The following is a 21057-nucleotide window of genomic DNA, read 5'->3' on the forward strand; positions in this document are numbered from 1 at the left end:
AAGTTTTGCTAAAGGTAATACAGAAACGGCTACAATCATACATTGACAGAGAACTTCCAGAGGTTCAAGCTGGATTCAGAAGAGGCCGTGGAACGAGAGATATCATTGCTGATGTCCGATGGATCTTGGCTGAAAGCAGAGAATATCAGAAGGATGTTTACCTGTGCTTTATTGACTACGCAAAGGCCTACTTTGGACATATTGTCCGGAGGAAACAATCGTTGGAGAAGGATGTCATGCTGGGTAGGGTGGAGGGTCATAAAAAAGAGGAAGACCCCCAACGAGATGGATCAGCCAGGTGGCATCATTGATGGACTCAAGTGTGGCAGCGGTAGTGTGGTTGGCCCAGGATAGGACATTATTTCGTTCTGCTGTGCATGGGGTCACTATGAGTCAGCACCTGACAACAACATGAATCAAATGGACTTCCAAAGAATGAGGATTTATACAAAATATTATGCTACCAGTTCCCAAGGTAATTAGAACAGCTCCCTCAGCACCCCCAAAATACTATGAACAGTGATATCAGTCAAAGAATCAATTGGTCTCTCAAGATAACTATTTTGTAAGAGGTAATATTAGTAGGCATACAGAAGTTTCTATTCGTTATTTCTTAATAGTAATATCATTTTATACTCATACCTCATATTTATGGGTATTTAAATTTTTATTACATTCTTTCCTTCAGCAGAAAATAATATGTCTGGTAAAAAGAAATATAAGGAGGAAATGTCCTCTTCCTGCTTCAATTCCGCAGGAACTTATTTTTAAATTAAAATTATGACATGAATATTATCTTGGAATAGTTCCACAAATTAATTTTAGCTTTAAAATCTGAAGATAAAAGAAGTTGCAATACTTCTCTGGGAGGGCTGATTAACTTAATATGGCCAAATCTTTCCAATTTCAGAATATGCCATTTTTAAGACTCACCAATTCTTCAGTTTGCATAATACACAAAGGGTAAAGACATAATAATGTTTATGAAACAGCACAAGCAGTTGTGGAGTTGAACTAACAACCTAATTATCTGTAACATTTAAACCATATTTTCAAAGTGCTTTTAAATTTATTTCTATATACTCTTTATTATAAAAGACAGATAAAATATTTGTGATTGACTAACTAGCAATCTAGTGAAATAAGAATCTATGAGTAATTCAGATTAGATTAGAGAAAAAGTAAACAGTTTTGTACAACTTTTGCTATTGTTTTTAAAGAACAAGACAAAGAGACTAAATAAAATGGGTAGCGACTTTCCCAGTTTTCACTCATTGCTTTCATCAACAATCAATAACTGAACGTTTTTTATAACAGCATTTTCAGTCCACAAATTAAACAGTACCTTACATCTTAGGGGAAAAAAAAAAGTCATTTTACAGGCTAAAATTTCATTCTAAAAGAAAAAAATTAGAAATATAAAGATCAATTGTTATCTGATACTACCTTCTTTCAGTCTGAAGTAAGCACTTCAGACTAAAAACAAAACAAAACAGCCTTGTCCTTGGTCAGAAACAGAAACTTTGAACATGTGTTTGACAAAAAATTGTCTCGGGAAGTTCCTTTAGGCACATCTGGGAACCAGGGGCAGTAAGGATTGCATTAAGTCCACAGGTCAGAAATTTTAATTACAAGGTTTGTGCTAAAAACATGAATTCCTTTAAAAGAGTCAAGAAACTGGGGCCTGGCTCCTTACTATATTCTTATCAATACAGCAAGGAGGTTGGTAAACTAGCCTTCACTTAAATATCTGTGCCCCATATTTCTTTCCCAAAAAGTGAGAAAATAATAGCCAACTACCTAATAGTACATTTTTAGGATTTAATGAGTTAATGTATTTAAAATAGTTAGACCAACTACACAGTAAATGCTTGTAGAATAAAGTATTTTTAAAATATTATTTGGACCGAATCAGGTTTGATTTTTATGTAACTCACCCTTTCTTTATAGATTCATTTTTGGAAACGGCATGATTTACTAGAGATGGAAAGAAGAAAGATCCTTTACTTTCCCTTTTTTTCTCACAAAATAAAGATCTCTATTAATCTATAATACACTTGACTGAAGAGCAATGTAAACTAATACAGGTAAAAGAAAAAGGAACTTAAGAGTCAGGATATTGGGTGCAGTGAGAATATGTGTGGCGCTGTGGGTTAATGCGCCAGACTGCAAAGCCATTAGTTCAAGTTCACCAGTCACTCCTTGGAAACCGTAAACAGGGTTGCTATGGGTTGGAACAGACTTGATGGCACTTAACAACAACAACAACAACAACAATGTATAAAAAGCCACAGACCAAAGATCCTACCTTTCTGTTTATTCTTGGCTTGATTCAACTTAGAAATTTCCATGGGTCCAGGGAAGAACAGTATTTAAATCATATAAAGTTTTTTTTTTTTTTTTTTTTAATCTATATAACACTTATTCTTATTCTAGGTTTTCTATATTTTTACATCTTAAAGATGGGCCCATATCCAATGGTGGCTATTGCTACAATAACTTTAGAAGATTTCATTTTTATTTAGTGACAATTTTCCCGCTGATGCCAGTCAGGATTTTTATATATCACTTTCTAAATGTGAGGCCAATGTGCCACTGAAAATACTTAAAGTTGTCAAGATGTTTCTCAAAACTGATGTAAATAGACAAAAAAGTCATATATCATGCCCAAATTGGATAATGAATAAGAAAAATAAATTACTCTATCTCAATAAAACACTATAAGGAAATGGTATGAAAATAAATACATAGATTTTAAGAAGAATGATTTGATTGTGCTCCAGAAAATCCACAATATATGAAAGGGCTTCAAAAAGTTCATGGAAAAAGTCCATTACCGTCTCATTGCAGTTTTCCACACATTTTCTGAAGCCCCTCTTGTATTATACCTGGAATTATGGAAACATATAATATAAAATCATGGTAATATAGTTAGAGCTTATCTAGTTCAATGAAGTTTCCTGTCTGAAAATTCAAGTATTATTAAGTGCTAAATCGATATGGTTGGCATGGTGCTTGGTAGTGTAGAAAATGTAATTCATAGACATCCCTAAATAATAAATCATAAATTGTGGCAAAATGGAGAACACAATGAATCAAAAGGAGTTCTGAAGTAATCAGATCTTCATACTTTCCATGGTACAAGAGCATTCAGATCACCTCACTAGGAATGTATCGAACACCTATAGCATACCAGGTCTTTTAAGTGACCATCTGGTTTCAATAGTTTTGCGGAGACAGGTATGCTACAATATCACATATTTAAACTGAGACAGCATTTATCCAACCTATCGAATTGTTTCTAGTAATTGCCTGGCCTCTTGTTGAAATGCTATAGTTTGGGGCAAGAGTATTCTTCTTCCTATAGCCAATTTTCATGCTTTCATCTTATCGCTTCACTTATCTTAACTTTCTTCTAAGAGTAGTTCTTTTCATCTCCTCCTAAAAGAAAGTTCTTACCTGGAAGGTACAGACACGTTTTAAGGCTGGTCATTTTTTTTCTTTGAAGTAGGAAAAAACAAACAAACAAAAGCGCACATGCCTCTGTCAAAGATACACAAGAAAAAAGACCCAAGCTATCAAAGTTTAATGGCATCTTCAACACTAATACCACTGGCATGGAACCAAAGCAATAAAACCAGATTGTGTGTGTATGTGTGTTTTTCCCCCGCAAACTACACCAAATGGTATTAAAACAAAAGCTCCCAATTTCCTCCAAACCTGCAATCCCAGGATTTATTCAATTTATGCTCCACAGTGTAAAAGCTTGCAATGAAGGTTTGTCCTTTTTATGTTTGTCAGCACATCATTTGATGCGTAACCTATTTAGAACGGCAGACATGCAGAATGCATTTTCTTTTTGCTACCAGGAAACACCCAGAGAAAACTCTGCCTGTGTAATTCTTCTATGGTGGTGAAAGAGAGAAGAAAAGTCAGGCACTTACAGAAACCGTGGAGCTGGGTGTGTTTGTCCCATAGCCAGAAGAGGGGAGAGAAGCCAGTGACCAGCGGCGTCCATCAGTCCTATTGAGAAAGTGGGTTTAGTTTAGGCCAACACTGGTGTACTATGACATGGGAACTCCAGGGAAAGCGGGTATTTTTAGGCAAACAAATGATACAAGCATAATGTGTGATAATGTGGCAATGCTCAGCAATGGTCAGGGTAAACAAACATTATCCAGCAGGTTGACTTTTATTTAAACAGAATCAATACACCCAAACAAGTAGAAAGCGAATGGGTTGATCCATATTATTGATCTCTCACTAATATACTTTGACAAAATGAATACCGGGGATAATTACAACTGTCAGACTCAGCAGATTCAAATTAATAAAAACAGAAAGGGAGGAAGAAAAACACTCTTATCTGGAAACATAAACTAGGCTGATGCTCTTGGGAAGCGCCTGGTTTAAAGCATGGTACAAGAGCCTGTACAGACTTCCATTGCATCCTAAAGACTTCCTGCTTATTATTTTCAAGACAATGGTTCTACTCATCACACCTAGGGATGAAGGGATCAGTGGACTCAGGGCTGGCTCAAGCTTTAAGTGGCACATAGCTTTTGTGGAATGACTGCCCTTATGCTCAGAATCCCTGAGGAATGATTGCCTTCTGACATGGCCAGGCTTTGCAAGGAGTCCCGGTGAAAGTCTCTGGCAGAGTTAACCAGCTTGCAGCTCAGCGTTGGTCGATGACAGCAAAGGCAGAGCGAAAATTTCTCCTCTAGTGATAGAACCTACTATCCTCAAAACTTGAATTGTCTGCCCCCCATCTTAGAAGAAAGTGCCATGAGTTTTGAAGAGAGCTGTTTTTTATTCTTAGAGCTCAGATGGGTACCTGCTGAGTTAGACTCAAGTTGTGAATTACATTCATTACAAAGGGTCTCATCAGAGAAGTTAATGCATTAGTAGAGACAATACTGCTGAAACTAGGGGACACCAGAAAGTAAATCTGAAATGTCTAGTATTTCAGAGCAATTTCTTTATTATTTGCCAAGAGACAAAATAGAAAAAAATAAAACAACTCAAAACATTTTCATTCCTAGCTAAAAGAACAAAAGTAGATTTTTCTTTTGTAATTCATGATTATTTTACTTTGCCACATGAGAGACAAAAATGGACAAAACTTACCAGACACATTCACAGTAAGCTGAAGTCAGCAAACTGAACAGCCTTAGACTTGAGTGCAAGAAAGATTAAAATTATATGTGCTTGTGAAAGTTATAAGCTACCATGACTGTTGGCTCTAATGAATGTGAATGTCCCACAGAGACAAACTGGAGAAATTCAAGTGGATAACCAGAACTATTACAGTGTTGTGATTTTAGTAAAAATTTCCTGTCACTTCTACGCCATGACGTAAGTACATCTGAATTAAGTATGTTTTTAAAAAGCAAACAAAATATGATATCTATAAATAAAACAGCAAAAAAAGAATTGTGAGAGCTAAGTTATATATCCTTTGAAAAAGATTTTTAAAACAACTAAATATTAGTTAAGAAAAAATAATCGTAATAACATACTTGTAAAGATAGTCAATATCAGTTACATGGATACAAGCTGCTTCTATTTTATTTGACTACTTATTAAAGATTGACTCTCAGGCCTGTATTTTATATTTAAAACACCTCCACTTTTAAAAAGTAAGAAAGGGATATGATTTATGATTTCAAAAGAATTATTCAGTCCATTTAATAGCAATTATCAGAACCTAGTCTCCGGAAAGAGCGAGGGACATAGTTTCCCCCACCATGATTTTGTTTTGTGATTCATTAACTCTCCTTTCCCTCAGGTATCAATGAACATATTTCCAATGAGTGAACAATTTGAAGAGGAGACATGTTCTTATTAGTTCTGAAGCATAAATTACATTTGCTTACTCTGGAAAACACACAACTAGAAAGATGTTTAAACAAGAGTGTTCTCAGTATTCTGTGCAGGCACGAACCAGAAACAATTTATGTCTCATAAAGTTGGCTAAGTTGTCCAAGTCTATTTACTCAAATGGAGCACAAAGGACCATTGCCTTTTCATTACCATGACAACTGCACACCTGAAGTGACTCTATAGGCTATAGATATAGCACTTAAGAGAGAGCATGATCCTTTTACAAGACAGGTATCACACAACTGCGATTTGGCTCCAACTAACGATGTTTTCTTTTCTATGCAGCAGGGCTAATAAAATGTTATCCGAAGAAAAAACTACATTCTTGCCAAACCAACTAAGCTTTTTTGAGGAGAGTCTTTTCCTTGCAGATGAAAATCTCATGTGATGTAAAAAAAGAAAAAGAAGCGGGAGTGGAGGTGGGGGAAAACCCAAACCATCTGATGGGAGCCAAAGCCACAAAGAGTCTAACTAGAGTAAAACATCATTTCAATACCACTCACTAAAACATAGATTCATGTGGTCTATAACAAACAGTCCCACGTGTTTGTCGGTGTGTCATACATAAAAAGTAAAGACTGACATGTCCCAATAGCAAACTGATTATTTATTATAACTGACAATTAAGGGGCAAAATGTTAACTCTACCATCAAATGAACTGTAAAAACAGTTTCACAATTAGCACTGAGAACATGTTTTCTTGATCTAGGGAAAGGAAAAAAAAAAAAAAAAATCTATTTGCCTGGGATGCTCAGTTCCATCCTTTTACTTTAACTTAATAAAATTAACTTGATAATTTTAGCCTAAAATGTGGATTAAAAATACAGACAGCAAGGGTGTGTCATCTGACTTCTCAAACTGTAAGCAGACTAGTACATTACACAGGATGTCCACTGGAGGAATCTTAGATCACACAAGTCAAACTAGAGTAGAAATTCATAATTAGCCTGACTTTTATCCCCTCACCAAAGAATAATTTCAAAAACAGCAAAATTCCTTTGGTATCAAGGCACTATTGAACTAAATCTACAAAACAATGGACTATGGAAATCTCAAAATGGCTTTATTTCTTAAAGGCTTAGAAGTCATAACAAATAGAATGGAAAGGGTGGAATCTCTGTGTTTCCTGGGAAAAAAAAAAAAAAAGTAACTCTAATGGAGAAAGATGCCCAACCGTAAATAAAAACATATCAATATCAATTTGAGTTTTCATAAGTAACACAGGGTGCTATTTATAGTTGAATAAAAGTTGTAAAAGATGATCACTCCTGTCCTAATCTAAATTAATACTTTTTGAAGAGTGTGAAGGGAGTTCCATCTGGAAATTCATGCAGAATGAACTAGAGGTCTCCTGTGATAATCTTCTGTCACAGTTTATGGTTTATTTGTCAAAAATTAACATGCCTGGGGGTTTGTGTATTTTTACAGCACAGAAACCAGATTCAGCTGTCCTCCAATCTCCCACGTAATTATTAGGTTCTCTTCATTTTTAGAAATCTGGCAGGATTAAGAGACTATAATTTTTGTCATATTTGCATTTTTCTTATTAAAGTCAATTTAATGCATCTTTTTTTATTTTTTAAGAGTGGTATATCAAAGAGTATGGCAAGTCCCTGTTTATCAACTTTTATAAATATTATCTTTCGCCTGGAACAGCAGCATCATTGTGGATTTAATTGTCATTGGATGAACAAAGGCTTTAGGGGGACCAGTTCATCCTCACATTTTCTTTACGGTGCTTAAAATGAGTAACTAAAGGAATAAAAGTTGGAAAAGCAAGGTGTTGTTAAGTGACGCCGAGTCTGTTCCAACTCAGTGACTCTACTGTAGAGGGTTTCTGAAGAGCACGTGGTGGGTTTGAACTGCGGACCTTACGGTTCACAGTCCAGTGCTGATCCTACAGTACCACACCAGGAGATCCAGTGCCACACCAGGAAGCAAGGTTTAGGCTTCAGTTCGTTGAACATCATGTCTTGATTATCGTCCCCATGGTGGGGGCACTAGATGGATGGACATAGCAGCCGCAACAATGTGTTCAAACACAGCAACTGTGAGGATGATACAGGACTGGCAGTATTCTATTGTCACTATCATTGGAACCACTCAACGGCACCTAACAGCAACAATTTGAAGTGGGCATAGTCCCTTACACAAATAGGAATGATGTGGTGATGAGCAGAGCCTCATAATGCAGAATGGGAAGGGAGGATTTCCTATCTAACACTTTACATTCCTTTCACAAGAAGCTCTTACCTTCGTGCAAATGAGAAATGGGCTGAGGCACTGGGGGAGAAGTTCCGTGGACTATCTTGAGGGCTATTTCCTGTAGAAAGAGAGAAGACAAATGTATAACATGATTGTTTTTGTATTATTATGCATTTCCAGAATCCTCTTCTCCTTAGTAATAGGTTTCTTTACACTTCAATAATATGCCCTCCCCCAGTTTCTCTGGAAGGAGGTTTCCCTGGTGTTGAAGTTTCAGCACAGCTTTCCAAGTGGGCATGATATATGAATAAGACATTCACTTCTATCGCCAATCAGCATCTCTCCATATACTTAACAATCCAAGTTTTTCAGTCCTATTGAATAATGAATACACAAATGTGCTGCTTGTTACCTTCCAGATGCTAACATTTCAAACAGCAGAAAGGGTGGGTACGCATATGCCTTCAGAGGGTGTGGATGGGGGGGGGCAGGGTGTTCTCTATTTTAGGGAGGCAGGCTTCATATGTATATATTTTAATTAAGAGTGCCTGAATAGAAGTCTGGCTCTCAAAAATAAAATACTTCTATTTCAAAGCACATATTTTAAAGGTGGATGTGCCACAATGAGTCGTAAATATTGCTAAGGACAAAGCTCTGTTTCTGACATGACACAGATCTATCTCGGCACCATCCAAGCAGCCCAGTAGAATTACCCCTTGTCAGTAGTTTCTTCAACAATCCCTCCACTCCTAAGCAGCTGGGCTGTGACTGGCCAGAGCCATAAAGAGGCTGGCAGAGTGTATTTTCCCTGCGCCCCAGTCAAATGGCAGCTCAGGAAGCTGTCTCCTTCTGTGGCCCGTGAGTCAGTAACTGCTGGCTGTAAGGAGGGCAGCTCCTTGGGGGGCCTTGTTACTTTCTCTATTAGACCACTCAACCTGCTGCTGATCATTGAGAAAGCTTGGCAGGCAGCTGGCAAGGGAGGTTCAGGGCACTCCAGACTACCCTACTTCCCTCTGCATGTTTAATTAGATTGGCTGAATTGTCTGAGGACAAGACTGGCTTGTAAGTGGTTTAAATAAAGAATGGGGAAAATCTGCAAATGAATCCTGTACATTCGGGAAAAATGAAAAATAAATTGGGAAGGTATGCGTGATGCTTAACAGCAAGCTAGTTGTCACATTACTGGTTTTTTAATGAAAGTGACAAATGTAATTAGGTGTAAGAAATGTAAGTCTTCAGTTTAGAGCAGTACCTGGCTGTAAAGGTAAACAATTTATTACCTGTGTGCAAAAAGAATAGACTAACACATTAAGGGGGAGAAGTTTAGTGTTACCTTGAGGATTTCCACTATGGTTATATCTCTACTGAAATTTTTCAATTAACTTAAGGTTACAAATTTTATAGTGATGTCTTCAACAGATGCCATTAACTTTATGACAGACAGCACAATCAAAGCCATTTAACTGGGATGCGCTGAGAAGCCCATTTCTTTATGGACAGAGAATCAAGAAGTATTTTTCCCCCTGCTGCAATGAAATTTATCATGTCTTTGCATCTGTTGTTTCTTGGGCCCCTGGAGAAACAGATTCTGCTTTTGCATCCGGTAATCCTTGGCACTCTATTTATCTACACAGCTAAATGAAGTTCTTTCAACTTCTTTCAGCAGCCTTCATCTCCACTTTCACTACTGTACCTTGTATATTACTCTTCATCTTTCAAAGCTCTTGATAATTTCAGGACCACTATACATTTTGTTTCCTAAAGAGAATAATCTAGTGCCAGATCTTGGTATAGATTTTAATTTTGATTTGGGGGGAAATGCTCATTTTGCTCACATCCCATAAAGAGCAAACTAGTAGTAAATTATTAGAAGCAACAAAACAACTGATGGCTTGAAGTCACGCCATTTTGAGAACAATCCCCAGCTACTCTACACACTTGGAATAAAATAATACGTCCAATGAAACTTGGCACCACATTCTAAACCCTGTGTTCTTTGTAAGGAAATTATAATGGGGATTATAATGATATCAACTTGAACAATTAGGGAAACTGTATTAAATATTGTTTAATGTCTGAAGAAGGGAAACACAAAGAACTAACTCAAATTCCTTTTTGTTTTTTGATATTTTAATGAGTGGTCCCCAGGAGTCCATAATATCTTACACTACATGGTGACACCCATCACCTGTGGATGAGTGGGCAGAAATAGCTGCAGAGGTGAGGTCAAATTAACTCTTCACAAATAAATTTATTTAAGGCCTTATTAAGCATCTTAGTCTTTGGATATCGCCTTCCCACCCAGGGGCTGCCTTTTCAAGCTCATCAACTAAAAATGTTCCTTGTTTTTTTTTCATCTATTCTTCCACTAGTGTAAAACCAATACAAATCCCTGTATCGTCAGCTTCAAGACCACAGGGCCACGTCTATTATCTTTCAAATTGTGATCTTTCTAACATTTCATGTCAGACTGAAAACTAAATTGTTAAGGCAAAAAGAAAGAGAGAGAAACAACTACAGTGTAGCACCAAACTAAAGGCGTTAAGTGCCGTGAGAAAATGAGGGTTATGTGGGTTAGAGGACCTGATAAATCCTTAGGGCTAAGACGCTTGAACTTAATAGAAGAGCAGTTTTGCAAATTTTAGATAGAGAAGAAATGGAAGGGAATCTTCAGGAAAAGTGCAAAAATAACACAAACACAATAAGTATATGACATGGGGTCAAGGTCTCCGGCAGCAGGGAATAGAGACTAAAAACTAATGAGTTGTGGATTACATTCATTGGTACTAACTAGTGATATTAGATGGATCTTGGCTGAAAGCAGAGAATACCAGAAAGATGTTTACCTGTGCTTTACTGACTAGGCAAAGGCTTTCCATCATGTGGATCATGACAAGCTATGGACAACATTGAGGACAATGAGTAGTCCAGAACACTTAATTGTGCACACAAGGAACCTGTACATAGACTAAGAGGCAGCTGTTTGAACAGAACACGGGAACACTGAATGGCTTACAATTTGGAAAGGTGTGCACCAAGATTGTATTCTTTCACCACATTTTTCAATCTGTATGCTGAGCAAATAATTCAAGAAGATGAATTATATGAAGAAAAACTTGGCAACTGGGTGGGAGGATGACTCATTAATAACCTTGAGGATGCAGATGATACAACCTTGATGGCTGCGAGTAAAAGGACTTAAAATAGTTATTGATGAAGATCAAATACCACAGCCTTTGGTATGGGTTGCACCTCAATGTAAAGAAAACAAAAACCCTCATCACTGGATCAATAAATAAAACCAAGATAAATGTAGAAAAGATTGAAGCTGTCAAGCTTCACTTTGTTTTAATCAACCATCAACACTTACGTCAACAGCAGTCAGGAAATCAAAAGACATATTAATTGCATTAGGCTAATTTGCTGCACAAGAACTCTTTAAAATGTTCAAGAGCAAAGACGTCAGGTTGAGGATGAAGGTGCACCTGACCCAACATGCATGCAAAAGTTGGCCAATGAATGAAAAAGACCATAGAAAAATTGATGTATTTGAGTTATGGTGTTAGAGGAAAATATTAAAAGTACCATGAACTGCCAAAAAAACAAACAAATCTGTGTTGGAAGAAGTGCAGCCAGAATGCTCCTTGGAAGCCAGGATGGCCAGACTTTGCCTCTCATACTTCAGGTATATTATCAGGAGAGACCATTCCCTGGAGAAGGGCATCATGCTTGGTAAAGTGGAGGGTCAGTGGAAAAGAGAATGACCTCCAAAGAGATGGGTTGGCCCAGTGTCAGCAGCAATGGGCTCAAGCGTAACAATGATTGTGAGGTTGGCACAGGGCTGGGCAGGTTTTCATTCTATTGTGCCTAAGGTCATTATGAGTCAGTACTGACTGGACAGCGCCTAACAACAACAACAACAACTAGTGGGTTGCACTGGAGTTCCTTGGTGGAGCAACTGTTAATACACTTGGCTGCTAATCAAAAAGCTAGAGGTTCCAGTCTATCTAAAGGTGCTTGGAAGAAACACTTGGCAATATGCTCCAGAAAAACCAGCCACTGAAAACCCTATGGAACACAGTTCTATTGTCACACATGTGGGGCCACTACAGACAGACTGAGTAGACAGTAACTGTTATTTTAGTGTGTGGCAACAAAAGCTATTTCAAATCAAGAAGAGTTGGAAACACCAGAAGCATGGGAGACTCTGGAGGGTACAACTTGGCATGAGTGTATTAGGTGAACAGAGGAATGGAAAAAGAGAAGGGATCAGATTAGAACATGGAAGTTTATTAAGAGCACTTTGCAGAGCAATCCAAACATAGTGATAGATCAGAAAGAAATAAAGGAAAAAATGTAGACTAATGTTTCCAGTGTGCATGGTCTTGAGCAAAGACTGCCCACTGATAAAAGACTTTTGAGAAGAAATCACAATCATGGCGATAGTAGAAGAAAAGGCTAGATGAGTATTCTGTAGATTTTTGTGTCCCGTAGTACAGAGCATTGCTAAATTTCCTTAGGGAGAAATGATGAGATTAGCAGATAAGATAGATTGAAGTCAATCTTTGAAGTCTTTGTTCTTATTTGAAATAAAAATCGATGTCTACGCTATCAACTTGATCTCTGAGGACTTAGTGACACAAGTGTGTTTCACAATGATCAAAACACTGTGTATTTAGAACAAACCACGTCAGAAAGCACACCTTGTATATTCTTAACTCAGGGATGAGGAGTTGGATGGACCCATTTTGACTGTGGTGCACATACACACAGTGCTTCTCCAGGATGAGAAAGTAAGATAGATTGAAATTAGAGTCCTATACATGACTTTCACTCCTCACAGCTCTGCTCTCTGATTCATCCACCCATCTGCAAAAGCAATACCTGGGAGACTCTCAAATGAAGACTGGTGCCAGTTAAATCTCTGCCCATATGTGCTGCACTTGCTTATAACTCAAATCCTGTTGCTCCCAGGGATTTGCTGGCTCTTGCATGTTTAAGTGCTAGGAGACTTTATAGACTGCTGGTTTCACGACTGATGTTTCTGACCTGCTAAAGTAAACCTTAGGGGTGGTCAGGCATTAGGTAAGTAATTAACTCAATGATCATCAGGGGAACAAGCAAGGATACACGTAAGCAGTGTATCAAAACAATGCTTTACCTACCGGTGCTGCACAGGGTGCCTCATTTTAGAAGCAGTTATTGTTAAGAAAGTGATTTCCAGATTAATTAAATTGTTTGATTGCTTTGTAATTAGGTTGGAGAAGTCCTGTGTCTTCACCACAGAGAAGCAAGCTGCAAAAGGCATATGTTATGCCCACTATAGATTATTAATGGGCTTTTAATAGCTGTCTGCTTACAAAATGATAGTTTCTGAAGCTCTGGTTTTCTATCAGAACTGAGGGAATATAAGAATTAATGATAATTGCCATTTGAAACTCCTGGTGGATCAAAGAGTAAGCCCCCATTTGAATGCTTGTTGTCATTACTTGATGATCCCTTAAATGAGTTGTGACGTTTTGCACCCTAACAATCAGTGCCGTGTTTCTTATGGTTTTGTAGGAGACTCTTGGCAACACACAGGCACAGCTTACAAACCTTAGGATACAACTTTGCAGACTCCACTCTAGAAGCTTCTCTTTAGATGAATGCCAGCACACAAACAAGGCCATCAAATAGTTATGCAAAACCTCAAGCTGAGTGAACGTTGTAAAATAATAGTCCAAGTCAGAAGTTTGAGTATTTCCCACTGGACCCAGGCAGGTGACACAGGAAGACAGAAATTTTCCCTCCATTCAGAGACCAATCTTGGAAACTGATTCCCCTCAGGTACAATTGCAGAATATTAATTAAACCTGGGCAGATGTTTAGAGTCTAAATGGCCAAGGAGAAACCTTAGTTGCCCTTCAGTGGAATTGTGCCTGAGCAAGCTGTAGAGTGAGTGTAAGAGGCTCTTCAGTAGAAGCAGACTTACATGCTTGGGTTTTCTAGGTAAAGAACAGTTCCCAGAATGACTTGAGGCTTTATTATAATCTGAGCTCTCTGAATCTCCCTTTTCTTCACCCACTGAGAGCCAGTGCCCTCAATCACTGATTGGTTGAGTGAGTAAAAAAAAAAATATGTGTTAATCCTCTGGATCAACAATCAACACTTATAGAAGCAGCAGTCAAGATATCAAATGACATATTGCATTGGTCAACTCTGCTGCGAAAAGATCTCTGTACAGTTTTGAAGAGCAAAGATGTCACTTTGAGGACTAAGGTGCACCTGACCCCAAGCCATGATATTTTTATTCATTTCATAGGCATATGAAATCTGGGCAATGAATAAGGAAGAGGAAAGAAGAATCAATGCATTTGAATTATGGTGTTGTGAGGAATACTGAAAGTACCATGGACTGCAGAAGAACAAGCAGAACTGTTTTGAAAGAACAGTCAGACTCTTCCTTAGAAGTGATAAAGGTAAGACTTCACCTTTTGTACTTTGGACATGTTATCAGGAGGGACCAGTCCCTGGAGAAGGACATCACACTTGGTAAAGTGGAGAGAGTTAGCAAAAAAGGGAAAAACCCTCAATGAGATGGAATTGACATAGTGTGTGCAAGAATGGGTCAAACAAACAATTGTTAAGGATGGAGCAACAACAGTTCTGTTGTACCTAGGGTCACTATAAGTTGGAAGCAAGTCTACAGCACCTAACAGCAACAGCAATACAGAGAGGGATGATCTGACTTGATCCACATTTTTAGAGAGATTCCTTTAGCTGGTTTGTGACCAATGGACACGGACAGACCAGAGTGGAAGCAGGGAAATCAGCTATGGGCTAACAGCACAGACAGGGTAAGAGGCGATGGGGGTTTGCAGAACTATCAGGATAGTCTAAAAAACTGGGTGAAATCATGGTGGAAAGAAAGGACACAGGGAGGAATCCGAGATTTCATAACTGAGCAAATGGGCATTTAGTGTATTAACTAAGGTAGGAAGAGTGGAAGAGTGAAGGAAGGCACAGTTTGGGAGTGTGAGAGAAAGAAGAAGAAAACGTAAACACTTAGATGGTCTTTAGGCACTTTATTTATGGAGGCTATAATTTCAAATATATTGCAGTATTCTCATATCCCATAATATCTTATGGGATATGACAATATCATATATATATATATGGAGCTCTGGTAGCGTAGTGGTTACAAATCGGGCTGCGAACCTTAAGGCCAGCAGTTCGAAACTACCAGCTGCTCCGCGGGAGAAAGATGAGGCGTTCTGCTCCCATAAAGATTTACAGCCTCGGAAACCCTGTACAGGGTCGCTATGGGTCGGATCCGATTCGATGGCACTTAACAACAACAACATATATATATATATATATGTGTGTGTGTGTGTGTGTGTGTGTGTGTGTGTTGTTTGTTGTTGAGTGCCGTCGAGTCAGTTCCGACCCATAGTGACCCTGTATAGGGTTTCCGAGGAGCAGCTGGTGAGCTCGAACTGCCAACCTTGCAGTTCAAATGGCTTTGCAGTTTGGCGCATTAACCCACAGTGCCACACCAGGACTCCATATATATATATATACATATATATTGTTTTGTTGTTGTTGTCAAGTCAGTTCCAACTCAATGAACTGTCAACCTTCTGATTATGACCCCAGTGCTTATCTTACAGCACACAGGGCTCAATTATAAAATTATATGTAATGATACTATGTTTTGATATGGTTCTCCTATGTAACAACTGTACTATTTAACTGATAAGCATTAAAACATCCTGACCCATTTTTCTTATTGTACTTCATAATAAAGAACTATTTTTTTTAGCTCACATTATTAGTGCCTTTGTTGTTGTTAAGTGTCATCAAGCCAGTTGCACTTATAGCAACCCTGTATAGGGTTTCCAAGGAGCAGGTGGTGACTTTGAACTGTAGAAGTTGTTGTTTAAAACCGACCTTGTGATCTAGTGCTTTATCCTACAGTGCCACGACGGATTTAATAAAGGGGCTCTGGGGTGGTACAAATGGTGAAACAATCGACTACTAGCCAAAAGATGCCATTTGGACCTGGCTCAGAGACACCTGGGAAGCTAGGCCAGGTAATCTACTTGTGGAAGTTCACAGCCTTTAAAGTACTTTGCAGCAGTTCTACTCTGCACACATGAGGTCACCATGTGTTGGAACCGACAAATAGCAACAACAATGGATTGAATAGCCCTGGATAGACACTCAAACCAGTCAATAGTGCTACTAAGTAGTGCCTGGAGTCTTAAGAGTTTGCAAGCAGCCATCCAAAACTCATCAATTCATCTCCATTCAACATGGAACCACTGAGGAAGGAGGGGTGATCAAGGAGGCAGAAAGAGAATGTGTGGCTAATTGCCCTTACAAACATATGCTCCTTTTCCCATGAAACCAGAAGAACTAGATGGTGCCTGGCTACATCATTGAACGTTTTGATTAAAGAATAGAAGAATCCTGATCAAAAGGGGGAAAACGCAGAACAGAATTTCAAATTCTCAGACTCCTGACTTTATAGAGCCATAGGGAATGACTAAGAAAACTATTGCCCTGAAATTATCTTTACATATTAAACCAAAAATATCCATCCAAGTCTTCTTAAAACTATATAATTGTTTAGCTTAAATAGTAAAGAATGACTGCCTGGACCACTGTGATCTTTTAAAAACTACAGACATCAAATTAACAATAGATGCAAAAGATTAGACAGGAAACTTAGGACACAATGAGTTTATGTTAAGGGAAAAGGGTAATAATGGTTATACAACTTGAAGAAGGTAATCCATTTTCCTGAATTGCACATGTAAAAACTGTTGAGTTGCTATATATTCTACTGTGTATGTTCTCAAATAAATTATTATAAAATATTTTCAAAATAAGGCAAGTGAAGAGTTTGTAAAGAAGGAAAAATCCATAGGTTCAATACTGAAGTTTGAATAACAGTAATTTCCATTATTCTATCTCCTACTACCATAGGTAGAACTATGCTGAATATAATGATGTATGTTCCATGTTTCATTTTCTTTTTCTTCTCACTGGTCAATAAATGCTGGTGAGGTGATAAACTTTTGCATATGTGTACATAAACAAAGCGTATTTTGAGATCCCAGTGCCTGACCTAGCTCCTGTTACATAGAAAATTAGAAACATGGGGATGTTTTTCTAATTCAGCAATTATATATTAAGTTCTTTTTATGCCCAGAGCTTTGAATTACATTCTAAGACATTACATAGATGAAAAAGACCTAAAGAGCTCAACACCTACTAATGAAAGCAGACCAACTCCAGACTCATTCTGAGAAACCAATTCTAAATCCTTATTCATGTGAATAAGGCAGTTAATCAAGTCAAAGCCCTTAAAGGCATCAAAATTACTTAGAAAAATCAAACACACACACCCAACAACTCTCAATGGCTACAGCATATAGAGAATTCCACAATAGACTCAACAGACAAATGTATATTTAGTACTTTCTCAGAATGACTTCTGAGATGACAGGGTGGGAAACATGTAAGGAGTAGGAGAGAGCCCCATAGCAGGTCAATTTCTCTGTCATAAGATCTGGTGGAGGCTTATTGTCTCCATTTCATGGAACCGCTACTCTGGAATGTGTACACTGTATTTGAAATGCTGGGGGACTGACATGAAACCCTTAGAGATGTGTTATAATGGGTTCTTGAGAATGTTTTAGCTTTTCATTGACCCTTCCTGATTACCCTGAATTGATGTCACATCCCAAGGTGATCCCAAGTAAAGACTGGTGAATGTCAAGAGCGATGAAGAAAGTTGATTTTTAGTTGTGTATTTTCTTCCCATCTACAGTAATTCATCTTGCCAGCAATAGAGAAGAGATTACTTTTAGCCTTTGTTTAAAGTTACTCAGTAGCATCTGTAAGGTCAAGAAAGGGAGGTCAGAACAGAGCCTCTGTAACAGATACTCCGGAATTTCATACAATTTTATGCAACTTGATACATTCTGTTAATCTTAGGTAATTAATTAGATTCTATCTGGATAAAAGACTCCGAGGTAAAGAATGTAATCTAATGTGTGCATATTATTTTTTTCTACCTTACATAAAGGGATTTCAATTCCTTAACATAATTAGATAGAAAGAATTTCCCTTTTTACCTAGATGAGGGGTGAGGTTTATCAGGAAATTGGTTTTTCTAATACTGTTTGCTTCAATTGCTGAGTAATTTCTAGTCAAAGAGGAAATTCTTAAATGAAGTCCTGCATATATCTCACTAAAGGTAATTTAAATGTATTATCTATTATAAACCTCTTCCTTTCAGTTCCTGCTAGGAAACAAAACAAAACACCTAGATTTAAGGTGGTCCCAGGTAACAAATGTTAATGGTCTCGATTCCCAATCAGTCCTGGGGATGATACAAAACTAGGCAGCTTTTTGTTACCTTTTATGTCTGGTGGTGCTGTGGGTTAAGCAAGGTTGGTGGTTCAAACCCACCAGTGGCTTAGAAGGAAAAAGATGAAGTTGTTTGTTTCTGTAAAAATTTAAAGTCTCATAAACCTATAAAGATGCATTATGAAGCTGAACCAACTCAATAGCAGTGGGTTTGGGGTTTTATACATGATCCATGGACTGGAAGGCTAAATCGATGGCAATTTAACAGCAAGTGTTCCTTTGACTTCTGGAACACAGGTATCAAAATACTAGGAGGCTTCAAAAGTTCATGGAAAAATTCCATTGGCTTTTAATTCTACATTCCATGAACTTTTTGAAGCCCCCTCATTTGCATAACTTTGTGTGTTTTTTAATAACTAACCAATAATTTCTCTATTTCCACCTCCCAAAATATTATCAGACTTATTTTATTATTTCTTCATAATAAAATCATATATAATGTGCCAAATATCAAACAAATCAGGAGTCTGACTTTTAAATTACTAAGAACCATCAAAGAGATGTTGGTATTCCCCTTTCTTAACAATGTTTTAAAAATCAGTCTGGTGCATTAACCCACAGCACCACACCAGGACTCCATAACCACTCTGTTATTGTTGTTGTTATTGTGTGCTGTCGAGTTGATTCCGACTCATAGCGACCCTGTGTAGGGTTTCTGAGGAGCAGCTGGTGAGCCTGAACCACCAATCTTGCAGTTCAAACGGCTTTGCAGCCTGGCGCATTAACCCACAGCGCCACACCAGGATCCTTTGTTGTTGTTGTTATGTGCCGTGGAGTTGGTTCCGACTCATAGTGACCCTGTACAGGGTTTCCATGGCTGTAAATCTTTACAGGAGCAGAAAGCCTCATCTTTCTCCCACGGAACAGCTGGTAGTTTCGAACTGCTGACCCTTTGTGTCGCAGCCCGATTCGTAACCACTATGCTACCAGAGCTCCTTCAGGATCCTTTTGTTGTTGTTAAGTGCCGTCGAGTCGGTTCCGACCCATAGCGACCCTGTACAGGGTTTCAGGATCCTTTAGAGGTGAGTAAATTAAATGTTTGACCAAATATAGCAGGGTAAATTTAAGTTGATAAGTTTGTATGGCCTATGAATGATGTTATCAATTTTGGCAGAAAAAAGGTTCTCCCATCCCTGCTTTAGAGAAATAAGGAGCCACAATTATTTATTAGGAAGTGCTGAATTCTTCTGGTACGTTGGGGAAGGTTGGAAAAGGAAAGAAATTTGGGAATACATTCTCAAAAGTGCAAAAGGGTATTTCAGGTTCTCTTTGAATAGTGTGAAAAATCAGCTACACAAAATGTCTATATTTTGGATAATAAATCATTTGGCAAACAATGATCAAGAGTCAATATGCACTGGGTCATTTGCTAGGTACAGAGATTCAATGAATGATAAGCGGAGCTTCCTTCCAGTGATGTTGGACGTGGTAATGCACTACACATGGAAGAGTGACAATTCCGGAGACTATGTTCAGCCAGAGTATTCTATTCTGAGCATACTCAAGGGTCAGAAATGGCAAATTACTTTAGATTTTGGCTAAATTAGTGCTAAGCCATTGCACTGGGATGCACAACCACCATGTCTTTCTTTTTCATCAACAATGTGGCAGACCTAAGTAGTCTTTGGAAAAAGAAAGTTAAATCAACTCATCCCTGATAGCAAGGCTTTCATCCACCAGCAGTAAAGAGAGACTCTAAAGAACACAGATTGAATAAGTATGGTGAAGGACTACAACCTTGGTGTACACCTTTACTAATTTTAAATCATTCCGTGTTCCCTTATTCTGTTCGAACAATTGCCTCTTAGTCTATGTACAGGTTCCTTATGAGCACAATTAAGTGTTCCAGAATACTCATTCTCCATAATGTTGTCATAGCTTGTCATGATCCACACAGTGAAAAACATTTGCACAGTCCATTAAGTATATATAGGTAAACAGCTTTCTGGTGATTTCTGCTTTCAGTCAAGATACATCTGACATTAACAATGATATCCGTCACTCCACATCCTCATTAGAATCGGCTTGAACCTCTGAACAGTTCCCTGCCAATGTACTGTTGTAGTCATTTGAGAATTATCATGAAAAAAATTTTACTTGCTTGTGACATTAATGATATTGTCTGATGATTTCCATGTTCTGTTGGGTCACCTCTCTTTGGAATTGGCAGAATTCCAACCAGTTGGCCAGGTATCTTTCTCCCAAATTTCTTGGCATAGATGAGTGAGTAGCTCCAGTGCTGCATCAGTTTGTTGAAAGGTTTTAATTTGTACTCTAGCAATTCCTCGAGCCTTGTTCTTTGCCAATGTCTTCAGTACTCCTTGGATTCCTCCTTCAGTACCATTAGCTCTTGAGCATATGCTACTTCTTGAAACGGTTGAATATAGGCCATATCTTTTTGGTATGGTAACACGGTATAGTCCTTCCATCCGTTTTTTAAAAATTTTGCACAAAGAATTCTTCAGTATTACAAGTTGAGGTTTGAAGTTCTTTCAACTTTAGAAATGCTGAGCGTATTCTTCCCTTTTGGTTTTCTAACTCCA

General features: G+C 38.0%; 1 protein-coding gene across 1 annotated transcript in view; it reads right to left on the reverse strand.

Annotated features, from left to right (window-relative positions):
* Nucleotides 1-21057, reverse strand: part of MAST4 (microtubule associated serine/threonine kinase family member 4) — an 880190-nt gene that overhangs the window by 93270 nt on the left and 765863 nt on the right. The window contains exons 6-7 of the mRNA XM_006870995.1: nt 8141-8210; nt 3945-4023 (exon numbers count right to left, since the gene is read on the reverse strand). Coding sequence (XP_006871057.1) covers nt 3945-4023; nt 8141-8210 — 149 coding nt within the window. The remainder of the gene's footprint in view (nt 1-3944; nt 4024-8140; nt 8211-21057) is intronic.

The sequence above is a fragment of the Chrysochloris asiatica genome, unplaced genomic scaffold, assembly GCF_000296735.1.
Source record: "Chrysochloris asiatica unplaced genomic scaffold, ChrAsi1.0 scaffold00157, whole genome shotgun sequence".
NCBI lineage: Eukaryota > Metazoa > Chordata > Mammalia > Afrosoricida > Chrysochloridae > Chrysochloris > Chrysochloris asiatica.